At 37.7% G+C, this 15018-nt stretch overlaps 1 protein-coding gene across 3 annotated transcripts in view; it reads left to right on the top strand.

Moving 5' to 3' along the window:
• Positions 1–3966: 3966 nt before the first annotated feature.
• Rragb (Ras related GTP binding B) overlaps positions 3967–15018 on the top strand; it is a 118435-nt gene continuing 107383 nt past the window's right edge. Inside the window, exons 1-5 of one of the 3 annotated variants that reach the window (XR_003835730.1) lie at positions 3967–4595; positions 5377–5410; positions 7970–8069; positions 12559–12642; positions 14481–14547. Coding sequence is in view for 2 of the 3 variants with exons in the window: in XM_021152911.2 (XP_021008570.1) it covers positions 4504–4595; positions 5377–5410; positions 7970–8069; positions 12559–12642; positions 14481–14547 (377 nt within the window). In the remaining variant the exon portion in view is untranslated. The remainder of the gene's footprint in view (positions 4596–5376; positions 5411–7969; positions 8070–12558; positions 12643–14480; positions 14548–15018) is intronic. The other 2 variants (XM_021152911.2, XM_029473611.1) reach the window with 2 other exon arrangements.

Consider the following 15018-nt stretch of genomic DNA (forward strand, 5'->3'; position numbering starts at 1 on the left):
TCTCCTCTCCTCTCCTCTCCTCTCCTCTCCCCTCCTCTCCTCTCCCCCCTCTCTCTCTCTCTCTCTCTCTCTCTCTTTCTTCTTTTTGTCAGTCCTGTTTGGCTCTTTTCTAATGGGAAACAAAGGAGCAGGGAGAGGGGAGGTGGGGGAGGAGGGGAGGTGGAATGAGTGGAGAGAGGAGAGGCTGTAGTTGGAATGTATTGTATGAGAGAAGAATACATACAAAGAAAAAAGAAAAAAAATAAGAAGGATTTACCCATTTTGTCCCGGTTATTCAGTTTATTGTCCTTAAATTGCTCATAGCAATCTCATATAAGCCTTTGAATTTCTGCAGGTGGCAGGTGTAATTGTTCCTGTTTTCTTCACAATTTGAGAGTTTGGGGGGGGAGGGGGATTTTTTTTTAATTAGCCTAGCTAAAGGATTGCCACTTCTATTTATCTTTTAAACGCTATTCAGGTTGAGCTTTGTATTGGTTTTTCTTATCTCTATTTCAACACTTTGCTCTGATCTTTACTGGATGGGAATATCTCTGTAACTCTGGACTTTATTTTTTATTTTTAGTTACTTGAGAAGTGAGAAGTTCTGCTTTGTTAGTTTGAACATTTTCTTTTTTAACATAGGCATTTTTGCTATAAACATCATTTTACTTTTCTCTTGTAATTTCCTCTTTGTTCACTGGATATCCATGAGTATATTGCTTAATTTTCACATGTTTATGGATTTTACAACTTTACTTCTGTTACTTATTTCTAGTGTTATAGCATAGTGATCAGAAAAGAAACTTAATAACAATTATAATCTTTAAATTTCTTCTATTTTTGTGATATAATATAATAGCCTGGAGCATTTTCCAAGTGGAATTGAGAAAATTTCTATTGTGCTCTTTTGTGGAATACTCTAGATATGTCTATCAAGTCCATTCAGTAGAAAGTGTATTTTAAGTCTTACTGAGTTTGTCTAGATGTTTGTTTATTTGTTGTGTAAAGTGTGGTATTGAAATTCCATGCTATAACATATTAGAGTTTTTCACTTTACAGCCAGAATATTTGTTTTATATACCTGGGAAATATTATATTGGATACATATGAACTTACAACTGTTATATATTCTTGAGGAGTTGATGCCTCTATTTATGATAGAATGGCTCTTTTGTCTCAGACTTCAACTCTAGTTTATCAGATACTTGTATAGCCATTTTTCTGTTTGCATGGAATTTCACATTTTAAAATATCATTTATTAAGTACCATTTATAGGTAAGCCATTATATGGAGCAATTTTCTTTCATGGTCTAGTTCAATCCTTAAAACATCTGAGAAAGTTGTTTTTAAAAAGATTTTATACTAGAGGAAAATGAGGTTCAGAGAATTCTAATAATTTGTTTAAGGCCTGCTGTTTTATCAAGATCTCAGTATGCAGATCTTAACTTAAATATGAAATTGAGTTCAAACATCTGTATTAGTTCCTTTCCTACTACTCTGATATAATACAGTGACCAAGACACCTTGGAGCAGGAAGAGATTATTTGGGCAATGGTTCCAGAGACATAAGACTCCATCACAGCAGGGAAGCATTGCAGCAAGCAGCAGGCATGACAGCTCGATCGGGATGCTGAGAGCTCACATCTTGAAACACAAAAATGAAGCAGAGAGAACAATGGAATGGTGCAGGTTTTTAAACTCTTCAAAAGCTGCCTTCAGTGGCATATTTCCTTCAATAAGGCCACACCTCTTAAACTTCTCCAAACAGCACCTTCAATTGGGGGAACAAATGCACACATGAGCCTTTGGGGAACATTTTTGTTCAAAGCATCACACTATTTCACTAAAATCAATCTCAATTTAGCTTTTTTCCCACTTCCTCTGTCTTTAAGAAAACCCAACTCTATGAAGTGTTTATATTTTTCCTTACCCACAGGAGCATCCACTGGACATGTGAAGATGAGTGTTTATAAATTTCTTGACTCCTTATCCTTGTTTCCTACTTAAACTTCAAAAGCCCTGGAAGAAGATTCAAAGGTCAAACCTAGCCTGTCTTATAATCATCTCCACTAAGGTTGTTGATTACATTTAGAGCAAAAAACACACCCCCAAACCAATCCATGCATGTGTGCCATACTATCTTACTATTTCCAACCTTAATTGTTCTTTCAGTACCGAACAGAAATCCTTGTGGCATGCTTCTTTATGCTGTTCTTTCGCTTATCTTTCAAATGGTTAACATCTCGGCCAATTTCCCAAAATGATCTTGCTTTTCCAACACTGATAATAGAATACAATAGCTGGGATAGTTACCCATATACACCACCTATCATCAACTTCTAGAGACTGCTTTGTGTCCATGCCTACTCTTGTCTCCTACTCATGTCTCCATAGAATTTTTGTCTTCTATCCATAAGGAATGTTGCTAGCTGTGCTCTAGCTTCTTCTCCTTCTCCTCTCCAGAAATTTTGTAGCAATTGTTTCCTCTCTTTTCATTGGCTTTACTTCCTAAAAATGTCTAGGCATGCTCATTCTCAAAATACACTCACGTGTTGTGGATATTAAAGAACTATCATACATTTTCTCCTTTCTGTTATTAATCAGAAATTCCTTAACATATTTGTTCTTATCTTTATTAAAAAAAAAAACAGTACTCAGTGAATATCGAGTATATACACACATTCTGGTCTGTGAACCTAGTGTATAGGAGGACATTTTTCAAAAGTAAGTGCTTGTCCTTATAGCGTTTAAATAGAAATCCTATACTCAAAGATCAAATAAACAAGATTATTGCCATGTCAGTAAGTATTATACTCTACACAAAGAACTACAGGCAACCAAGGAATGCTCAGAGGAGGAGAAATAATTTTCCCTAGGGAAGAATACACTGTCTGGTTCTTCAATACCAACTGCTCAGCCCTGAAAACATATATATGAGATTATTATACAGGCTGAGCAGGTTATATTAGGAATATATATGTATACACATATATGTGCATATAACAACAACCAATGAAAAACAAAGCCATGACTTTGAAAGAGCAAGGATAGTTGTTTATATGACAAGGTTTGGAGGGAAGAAAGGGAGAGAAGCAATGTGTCTACAGTATAATCTCAACAACAAAAGAAAAACTACAAAGGAATATTATGAATTAAAAAGCATACGACAGAAAATAACTACTTCAGGTTCAAAAGACTGTTGTACTCTAATAGAGTATGGGTCAGGAAGACCTCTAGAGGACATTACCTATAAGCTGAGAAAGTTGAGGCCATCACAAACTGTGAATGGCAAATTCAGTCTTTCAAGGGAGCATCAATCTATGCAACTCCTTTTCCCAGCCTGTTCCCTTGGTGTCACATTTAAAAGAGTTCCAAGCCTAAGAAGCTCTTAGGTCATTGAGGTTGGAACTTGCTGCGTTGAGATTTGAGAGCTGGTTGACAAATCAGTTCTTTTCCACATAAAACTCTGTATGTAGCAAGTATCTCATGGTCATTAGAAAATTTAAAATTATGTTTGCAACTTTTAAAAGTTAAGTGGTGGACGTGTTAAACCCTCTGTATGGTTCTGGTCCTGGCAATAACAACTTATTGAGAGTTTTCTATGGGAAAGACAGTTTAAAACACTTTAGATGTATTGCTTTTTTAATTACTTCAACTGTCATAAGGATTAACGGGAAGAAAAGTTACCAAAATGCAAAAATGCACAGGGTCCTAATCATAAGGAGTAGTGAAAATGGCTAGCTGGCAGGTGCTGAAATTGCAACCTTCTCCTTTAACTCTGAGCAGCGAGTGGGCGGGGCCGCGTCCATCAGTGTCTAGGTGCCCGCAGGCCGCCCTAAGGGCCAATGGCGCGGAAATGAGAGCCCGGGCCACGTGATGGCGGGTGGCACTCTGGCTTTCCTAAAGCAGTCTCTATGGTATTCTTCCAAGCAAACCCAGGGCCCCCCCAAAAGGGTAGCGGCACGTGACAGGCCCTGGGACTACGGCAGGTTCCCACGTGATCCTGGCCTGCAGTAGCGTGGTTGCGGTGAGGTTCGTGCGCTCCTGAAGGGCGGGCGCGGAAGTAAGAGCATCCTCAGGCGGACCGTGACTGGCGGCGAGGTCGGGAGGAGCCACCAGGCAGTGTCCGCTTTGCTTCTGCAGCTCGGCTCAGCTCATTCCGTTATCTCAGCCTTTGCAGTCTGTACAGAAGCTGACCAAGTTACCTTTGGGTCTTGAGACCTTGGCGAGTGAGGCCCAAACTCGGGACCAACTCCTCATCCACCTTGCCCTCCCTCTCCTCCATCTCTTCCTTTGCACGCACCGAATCGAATCGCTTGCTCCTTTGGGCTGGCCTGCTCGGCTGTGCCTGGAGACTAAGTTCGGGTCGGTAAAGGTAACTGTGGGAAAAGCGGCCCCCCAGTGGACAAAGGCGGAGGCAGGGATAGATCAGGCCCCGCGGGCCCTGGGTGCTGAGCATAGGCAGGTGAGCCAGAAGAACGGTACTGCGGATTTAGAAGGCACTGTGAAGGACTTGTTGCGCGATGGAAGAATCTGACTCCGAGAAAAAGACAGAGAAAGAGAATGTGGGCCCAAAAGTGGAGCCTCCTCTAGGGGAGCCGGAAGGATCGCTTGGGTGGGTAAAGGGGATTATGTTGCACCTGGGAGGGAGGGCATGCTAATTGTAAAGAGTATTGTGAGATGCAACAACCCCTAACCTGCAGTAATGAATTGCTTTAATTTACCAATATGGTTGATTGATATCATGCCCTTGATGACGGAAAACAGAATAGAAACACCCTTTGCCTGGATGTGAGATTCCTGGTTTATGCGTAGTCTTCTAATTGAGACAGTTCTGAGTTGTTTTCTGTTTTCTATAAAGGTTATTTGATGTTATCACCTTGTTGATGATAAAAAAGGAAAGGACAGACATTTGCTGACCAATGACGTATAGTGCGATATGCCTATTTGAGAACTGCGTTATATGTACTTTGTGCCTTTAATGAATGAGAAATACAGCTTGGAAGGACGATTGAAGGTCCAAAGATGCTTCTAGATTTGAAAAATACGGAGATGAATTTAAAAAATAGTATTCAGATTATGACAATATTGTTTGATTTATAAAAATACCCAGAGTGTTGCTTCAGCTTTATGACAAAATATCAAATCTTGAATTTAAATGGTCTATATTCCTAAATATGTCTTCCTAGGAAGCATCTCCTGAGCTGATGAAGGAAACAGGGAGCATAAACCCAGCTTTATAATTTAGGAAAATGAAGACTTTAGAAAAGAGGTCTCATCCATACTTAGCTGCTTTAAAGAATATTTGTCTGCATCTTTCAGTTTACTTGTCCCCCCACCCCACCCCCCAAGGCAATTAGATCACGAAAACACTATCTTTTGGTTTATATCTACAGGTGGGCAATGCCAAATGCAGCCATGAAGAAAAAGGTAAGACGTGTTAGATACATCAGTAACATAAAGGAAAAGGTAAGAAGCTGCAGTTCAGGAAATCCGGCTTTTTCTGGATTATGGCAAGAATCTATGTGGTCTTTGAGACACTCATCCCTTTATTTACTGTCAGATTTACTTTGTCTAAAATTAATCTCATGGAGTCAAGCCAGATACAAATATTACACAGCCCTCTGTGTGTGCACTGATTCTTTAACCCAAATCAAATGTTACGTGCAATTTTTATTTCTAGCTGGAATTGGATGTTCTTTGCTTTGCTTTGCACTTTTATTGGGACTTAGACAATATCCCTAAGACTCTAGCTCAGGAGCAATATTTCTTGACCTTTTTGGGATTTAGTATCACCTGTGAAGTACTGGTAATAACCTTCATAGGGATATTAGGAAGTTTGCATGAATAAACTCCCTGTACACCACAAACATAATTATCCTCACCGTGTAAGGTTAAAAAAGCTCCCATATTTTTAGCCCGACTTTATCTAAAATTTAATTCTGGGCCTCAAGTTTGCTAGGAGGATGTTTTTTGATGAATGTCTGAAGTTGCTGTCAACAAGGATGCCTAAAAAAATGCCAGAAATTTCTACATAATTAGGAGGGGAAAAGTAGATACAAAGAAAAGCTTAAGGAACTGTGAAAAGAGAAAGGGGGCAAACTGCCATTTGCTTTAATGGTTCTGCAATGCACATGCATTGAAGGATCAGCCTTGACCTTCAGAGATAGATACAGTTATTGCTTAATTAATGTTTAGTTAATCTAGTTAATTGTTTAGTTAATTTGTTTTGCAAAGGACAAGGAAAATGTCCATATAAATTTTAGACTAAATAAGCAATTAAATTTTCTTAGGTAAACCTGGATATCTAAATTGTTGAATTGAACAAATGCATATCCGGTATGTTTTCATTAAAGCTTCTTATATTTGTAATCAGACATTTTGATATGTTAGGATTGGAGGTCGAATCTGTATCTCTTTCATTTGAAAAGGAAAGTTAGCAGAACTGTATCTCATAAACATTGTGCTTAGAAAGGACTGTGAAAGTCATTTAACTCTGATTCCTTGTAGTGCAAGATTATTTGGCTTTAACAGGTGTTTTTCTTGTGTCAAATCCTTTCACAAGAAAGATGTCTGTAAAGCCTTGCTCTCTACCAGATAGTTGTCCTTTCTTTTTTTCCTCTTGGCTTGTTCATTTTTTTAATTTTTTTTTAATTTTTTTATTTTTTTGGTTTTTCGAGACAGGGTTTCTCTGTATAGCCCTGGCTGTCCTGGAACTCACTTTGTAGACCAGGCTGGCCTCGAACTCAGAAATCTGCCTTCCTCTGCCTCCCAAGTGCTGGGCTTAAAGGCATGAGCCACCATTCTTTTGATGAGTGCATTTCAAGCTTTTGTTCCCTGTTAGGCACTGGAGATAAAAAAGTACACAAAGGATACAAAGACTGTCCCTCTGTCCTTCAAATGTTTCCAGTCTTGTGAGAGAGTTGTCATACGGAGGGACTGACTACAGAGCTTTATGGTCTGCAATGATATAGTAGTACCACTGAGGGGCAGGCATGATACCTGTCAGCCTAAACCAATGCTTCTCAACCTTCCTAATGCTGTGACCCTTCCTCATGTTGTGGTGACTCCCCAACCACAACATTATTTTTGTTGCTACTTCATAACTGCAATTTTGTACTGTGACAAATCATAATATAAATATCTGTGTTTTGTGATGATCTGAAGTGACCCTTGTGAAAGGGTTTTTTGACTCCCGAAAGGGGTTGCAACCAACAGGTTGAGGAATGCTGGCCTAAGGCATTTAGGTCAAAGAAACTTTATGAGGAGAATACTGGGGATTGAACCCAGGTTTCACTTATAGTAGGTAAGTGCCCTAGTACTGAGCTACTGAGCTACATCCCCAGCTCCAGAGAAAATTCCCGAGATGATTGTTGAACCAAGTTTTGATGGATAAGTTGAGACTTAGTAGAAAGAAGAATAAAGGATGGTAGAGAATATAGGATGAATCCAGACACAGAGTCAGGGCTCCCTAAATGGCTGGAAGCAAAGAGACTGTAAGCCATTCAGTTAAATATGAATGGATGCTAAAAGTTTGAGGCTAGGAGAATCAAAAGGTAATGACAGAAGTAGATAAGCTTAATCAAGAATGGTCTTATGTGTAATTTAAAGAGGCAGAAACCTGAAATAAAAATTATAGAAATATGCAGAAGGGATAAAATCATGGGCTGAAGTGGAAAACAGCCTGACCTTGAACAGAGCAGTAGGAAGAACTTTTTAGTTATACTATATGAAATCTGCTTGTTGGAGATACACACACACGAACTTACCACGCTTGTATTGCTAAGTGATGTGTAACTCATAGCAGGTAATTGCTTGACTTTTGAAATGTCCTCAACGATTGGCTGAGGAATGGTTTAATCACAGATCCATACTGGTCATTGGTACTTGCACATCTGTAAAATGCCAGCTACAGAAGAGAAATGGCTCCCTTTATTTACACTAGATTTGCTCTAGCTTTGCTAACATTTTCCCTTACTTTGTCCTTAGGTCCTGTTGATGGGTAAAAGTGGATCTGGTAAGACCAGCATGAGGTCTATTATCTTTGCAAATTATATTGCCAGAGACACACGTCGTCTTGGTGCAACAAGTAAGATGTTTCATCCTATTGTAAAGTGAGGTGACTTGGCTGTTAATAATCTGCATAACACACTTGATTGCAGCAGCTTGAGAATGCACAGGTTGATGAATTTGCTTTGGAGCATGCTTTCCTTTTTCAGAATGTATGGCCTAATTCTGATTATTATTGCTCACTATCCTGGGGAGCTGCTTTCCTTTTTAGGTTGCTTGCAAAGTGGAATGTTCTCAGCTAACTTCCTGTGTATCCTGCAGTTTCTTAGGCAAAGATAGGAACCCTTTGCCTGCTTATTTTGTGGGGAGAATGCTTGTTTATAACTTTTCATACAAAGGGGAAAATCATAGATCTTAACTAGACTATATTAAAACCTAAGATGGTTTTAATACAGGAGTTAGTGGTTGTCTTTATTAAAAGGTAAACTTGGAGATAGTAAGGAGAGGTATACCTGTTCTACACTCTGTTCTTTTTCTTTATACACCTAGGTCTTCTCCTTCAGGAATCTACTCTGAGTTGGGAAATATCTTATTGACCTTTATGGCTAGAATGTTAGTATAATCTTTCTTGGCTATAAGGGCTATCAGAGCAATGAAATGGAAGATCCTGGGAGTGCCCTACTCTGATGCAGATTGTCATTTCGTTCTGAAGCATCGAAGCATTTCTGAATTCTGCCTTTGTTCTTGGCTTCAGGGTGAGGGCAGGCATTGCTCTCCCTAGCCTTCAGATTACAGTCTGGGTTTCTAGCACGTTCAGTACTTTTAGCAACAAGTTAGGACTGTTCAGGTGCCCTAATCTGGTTTCAAGAACATTATGTTCTTGAAACAAAGGAGGTATACAAAGGAGGAGGAGCATTATTGCTATTTGGGGGCTTGGAGTGTAGTGTAGACTTCATAACTAGAGCAGTTTTGGTGATCAGAAAACTACTTCCTAACAAAAGGACCAAGTCTTTCTTTATTCTTTCTATTATGGTTCTCTTCTGGTCTTTACAAATATCTGCAAACACTCAATATCTTAATTTATCTTACTCATTCTCTGCTTCCCAGATTTTGTTATCCTTACCTTAAACATCTCTGGTTCCTCATGTGACATACTTTTGAAATGTTTTTAAGGACTTCCTCTTCTTATAAGACGAATGCAGATGTGGTCTAATCAGGGCAGGGTGGGCCTACTACATCTCTGAATCTGGGCATTACTTTGTCATTAGAATGGCGAAATCCTACCTTCTTGTTTTGGAACAACCTTCATTTTAACTGAATAATAATTAAAGCCACAACTCTTCTTTGCATATATTTTATTGAAGCATACACATCGCCGTTTTTTGTACAGTTTATATTTTGAGTGTAATAATGAATCCTTATATTAGATGGTTCATGTTTCTTTTTTAAAATCCAAGCCATTGGGTTGCAGTTTTCTTGTACATAATACAAAGGATTTTAGCTACTTATTCTCTCATTTGATATGTTAGCTGTCCTTCATAGTTATATATAGTTCTATAATTGATAAGTATCTAAGTAATTGTCAAAAATGTTGATCAAGGGGCTGGTGAGATGGCTCAGTGGGTAAGAGCACCCGACTGTTCTTCCGAAGGTCCGGAGTTCAAATCCCAGCAACCACATGGTGGCTCACAACCATCTGTAACAAGATCTGACTCCCTCTTCTGGAGTATCTGAAGACAGCTACAGTGTACTTACATATAATCAATCAATCAATCAATAAATAAACAAATAAATAAATCTTTTAAAAAATGTTGGTCAAGATAGTTTCCTATCTTGTCATACTTGTAGCTGATATCTAGCCTCTAGAAAGTGTAATTGTCCAAATGTTTTTCTTTCTTGTACCTTGATTGGATATATTCAATTTTTTTCTCTTCTAGACTAAATATATAGGGCTAGTGTCTGTGTGGTTTCAGTAAAGATGCTTATTAAACTACTGTAACTTTTATGCCCTCTTTTATTTACTCTAATTTTCTATTATCTTTATTCTAATAGACAATGAAAGTATAACTTCAAAATTAATCACATTCAGCCTGAAAGTGTCAGTGTTGGAATCACAGTCTGTGCTCTTCTTTTTATTATGACAAAGCCTGTCTACATTACACAGCTCATCAATTCCTGGAAGACCTTTTCTTCATACTTTAAATTCAGTTCGCTTTGTTGAAACATCTTTTCTCGGTACCACCGATACTCCTGTTTCTAATTTGCCAGCGGAGTTGCTTTATTGCCCTGAATCCAATGAATAGTCTCACAGCAAGAATTTCAGAACTGCTGAAACTGCTGTAAATACTTTTGACATAATCCAGCAGCATCATTATGAGCATAGTGGTGTAAATTATATAATCATATTCACTAAAATAGGCCATTTATTGAACAAGTACAATCTGGAAGTATTTCTTGTCAAATAATGTCAGAGGGATAGGGTTCCTGCCCCTAAAGATGTAGTAAGTTGACTGGTAAGACTTGGTTAGTATTTCCTGAATTCCATCAAAGATAGCAAAAAATATAATGAAAAATATTGGTCTTAATGTTTTAGCATATCATCATTAATGAGTTTGTCACTAATGAAGACAGGTCTGTGTTTGTTGCTAAATGTGTGGACTAGTACATTACTTTGTATCCGTTATCCCTTTTGATGCAGTTACTGATTTTCTTTAAAGGTAGTAAAAAGAATACTACTTTTAAAATATTGTTTGCCTTTAATGTGTTAATGTTTTCCTGGTTTGTCATTCCTGAAAAAAGTCAAGTTTTATTTTGTTAAATTTAAAGCCGCCTGAACTTTGAAATTTTAAGTACAGAAATGATGATATTATTAATTTATTAGGTAAATGTTAAAAATGTGGTTGTTTTGGAATGGTAAATTTGTCACTAAAATGATTATGAAATATTTTAGCCTCAAACACTGTTGACAACTCCAAAATTTCCTATCTCCTCAAAATTCTGTTCTCTTGGCTTTTTATTTAATGCTTTATTACTCTTGATTTTCTTCCTTTGCATTTAATCATCCCTCCCTGCTTTAAAAAAATGAGTTTTTCTTTATAATGTTTTCTTCTTTCTGCCCCATAAGTGAATATGATTCCCCAGAGTTCTGTCTTTCTTTATTCTTTTCAGTTGCTCTAATGATAACAGAGCAGCAAGGTTATAGGAGAACCAGAGGGGGGCATACCTGGAACATAAAATTTAGCAGGGAAGCAGGAAATGGGAGATAGATGGATAGATAGATAGATAGATACATAGATAGATAGATAGATAGATAGATAGATAGATAGATAGATAGATATAGATATAGATATAGATATGTCTTATAAGCCAAGAAAAGTTGTCAACCTATGAGAGATCTTTTAAACAAAGAAATAGCATGGTCAAAGTTACATTTTTAATTCAAAATTATACTTGTGAAAGCTTCGAATGTTATTTAAGTATAAAACATTCATTTTTATTCATTGTCAAGCCAACTTTCTAGAGACAACCACCACTAATAATTCTGGGGTTATTATTCTGGCCTTCTTCTTAATGTACACAATCAGGGATGTGTCTTTTTTAAAGAATGGTATAAAATTCAGCAATTTGGAGACATCACTGTATCTGTAATGCGGATACAGGTTGGAACGATGCAACGGTAGAAGAAACAGGTTCCACTTATAAGCCAGAAGACTTGTTTTAACTAGACTTCCACATTGCTGGTGGCTGGATCTCAGAATTTTCAAGATTTTGGAACTGTGAGAAGTAATTTTTTATCGTATTAAAAACAACTTTTAAGGGATTGCAGGGACTTTATTTGGACTGGGGTAGTGGTGGTAGCTATGGCGCAAAGCTACTGAGCTGGAGGGTATGCTTAAGCAGCAGAGTCAACAGGACTTTCTGGGGACCTTGGAGAGAATTGTGAGGGGGAAGAAGAATGAAAGGATGAGAGGTTTTATATTAGGCAGCTGGTTAAATTCACCGAGATTGAGAACACTGAAAAAGGAACAGGTTTGCTGGGATGAAAGGAGAGATGAGCCACATTGGATATATTGAGCTTGGGATATTTACAGTACAGACATACAATATATGAGTCAGAAAAATAGTAGAGAAATTGGCACTAGTGTTGCCTAGTTACTATCTACATGGTAAGTGTAATATTATGTCAGGTATATTGCTTTGGGGAAGACTATTTTGAGTCCCTAAGAACCCTCACATTTATGGGACAGAAAGAAGATTAGGAACCCATGAGGGAGAAACTTCCCAAGATTTTGTAACTGTGATGCCAGAGACCAAGGAAGAGAATTAATTTTCAGGAAAAGAGAGTAGTCAACAGTGTCATGCTGCAGAAAGTAAGACAAGGACTCAAAAGTCCACTAGATTTGGCAATGGGGCCATCAGTCACTTGATGAGAACTGTTTCTGTGATATGGGAATAGAAACCAGATTTCTATCCCATATGCCCCATATCTAAAAGTCACTGAATCCTGTCGCTTCTTTTGTTATTGTCTTTCCCTTTCTCAGTAGCACTTCTTTCCATTTTTTTTTTAGTACTAGACCGTATACATAGTCTTCAAATTAATAGCAGTTTGAGCACCTACTCTCTCGTAGACTCTGTTGGAAATACAAAGACATGTAAGATATGATTCCTTTTCCAAGGAGGGGGAAGTGAAGGGGAAAAAGGAAGTAGTTTGAGTATCTACTGTGTGCCAGGCACTGTGTGTATATAGCTCTTTGAATCCTCACAGCAATCCTGTGAGGTCAATACTATCTATGTTCTTTTTTCACATAAGTAGAAGCTAATTCTAAAAGCTTTCTTAGCTTGCCTAAGGTCATGCAGAGACAGAACTGTTATATAAACTAAAGTCTGTATGGTTTCCTTTCTCATGATGGTTTGTATCTAGACATTATGAGAAGATAAAATTGTAGAAAAATAGAGAGCAGTTTGTTTAGGTGACAACTTGGAGATAGACACAGGAAATATTACTATGTGATTGAATTAACAATCACATAAATGATGTAGAGTAAAATTGCTAGATACTGAGAAATATTCCTGATAAACTCTTCCATTATTCTTTCTTGAGGTTTTTCTAGTGCCTGGCAGAGAGTAGTTGCTTAATAAATATTTAAATGAGTTCCGAGGGAGAGATAATGGTAGGTGGGTTTTTTTGTCAGGGAAAGAGGGCTTTTGGAGGAGGTGGGAATTAGTCTGGGTTTTAGGATTAACTCTGAAAGGAAGAAGGGGGCTTTGCAGCAAATGACAGAAAAGGCAATGGATACTGGGAGGGAACAAAACACCAGAGGTCGCAAACAGATAGCCTGTGTACTGGATGTGGCCTGTGGATGCGTTTTTTTTTTTTTTTTTTTTGGCCTGTCCATTGTTTTAGAAAAATTGGAAATAGTAATCTCCTGTAAACGTTTTCATAATAACCTAGAATTCAGGCTACTATTTTAAGATGTTAAAGATCTAGTAAACCTGAGCCAATAAACTTTGAATGGAAATGAACAAGAGTTGAGTAACTCTCACCTCCGTGAGGCCATGGTAGATGTTTATTCTCAGATTTAGCAAGCTTTTAATGGTACAGGTTTGCTCACATGGCCTGATTTAGCAAGTTTGCGACCCCTGAGAGGAAAATGTGTTGGGGACTGGGGAGGTAGTAGGGTTGGGAATTATGAATAAAAACATACTGGGCTGAAGTGAGAGGATTTGTTAATGCAATTACTGGGTAGATATAAAGGTAGATTTTTAAGCCAAAGTATGAAGGACCTTGAGTGTTCCCCCATTAAACATGGAGGAACCATTGAGAGTGTTTTGAACGGGGAGTGATATGTTCAAAGTAGTGTTAAGAAGATGAACCTTGTGGTAGGTTCACACTACTATAAAGTCTTACTGACTTTATAGTATAGGCATGAGGAGATAAGGGCCTTCCTTGATGTTGAGCGATGGATTATAAAATAAAGACTGAAATTAAGAGATACTACAAAGGACTCAAAGTGAATTGAATATGTCAGGAGAGTCAGAAAGAAAAATCACCAGACACATTCACTGAAGAGGAAGTTAGTACAGGAGTTAGTTTTGTTATGTTCTATGTTTGTTTTGTGTTTGCTTTCTGTCTGTTTTGTTTGGAAGTAAGAATGTGGGTTTGGGAATATTCGTTAAATGGTGTATGTCACTGTCTTGCGTGTTAAATTTTAACATTAATATTATAATTGGAGATTGTTTCTGCTTTGGATACTAAACTACTGAAATTTAAAAATTACTTACACAAGAGCCAATTCCTTAGCATAGGGTAGTATAGGTACCCACCTTGCCACTAAACCACATGACTAAGCTAAAAAAATCACCTTCTTGTTATGGCTTTGAGCATTTCACTCCACTTTGGTCCTTCTAAACACCATGGGTTAGTGTTTTGCTTATCTTTAATGTCATGTTCTTTACTACAAATACTAGACTTGTAACATTTATCTTCCAGTTGATGTAGAACATTCTCATGTTCGATTTCTGGGAAACCTGGTTTTGAACCTGTGGGATTGTGGTGGGTAAGTACTATGTGCCTACTTATTTGTGAAGCTGATGGCGATAATGATGTCATCTAGTATAATCAGCATGGCAGATACACATAGAAAACTATCATTTGCATAGATGTACTGGCTAAAACATATTTCAGTATTGTCAGCTGATTAATAAAGATCTGTGTTTTGTACAACTTAGAAAATACCTTCTACATAAAACACATTTAAGTAGCTCTAATATAAGCTCTACCTGAATATGTATACTATGGGATAGATCAGGCCTCTTTTACAGTGGCATAAATTAGATTTCTTTTTCAGGTTGACTGGCACTAGTATTGCATTCTTAGCTATTATTTAGTATACTAGACTGTTCTGAATCTAAAATAGTAATTCTAGGTAGTCTTGTCACTGTAGATTGGATTCCGAACATGCACTTACCTATTGTTGGTTTATAACCAGGGCAATCATAAAATTTGCACTTATTGTGCCTCTGTGTTG

This window comes from Mus caroli, chromosome X (genome assembly GCF_900094665.2).
Source record: "Mus caroli chromosome X, CAROLI_EIJ_v1.1, whole genome shotgun sequence".
Lineage (NCBI taxonomy): Eukaryota > Metazoa > Chordata > Mammalia > Rodentia > Muridae > Mus > Mus caroli.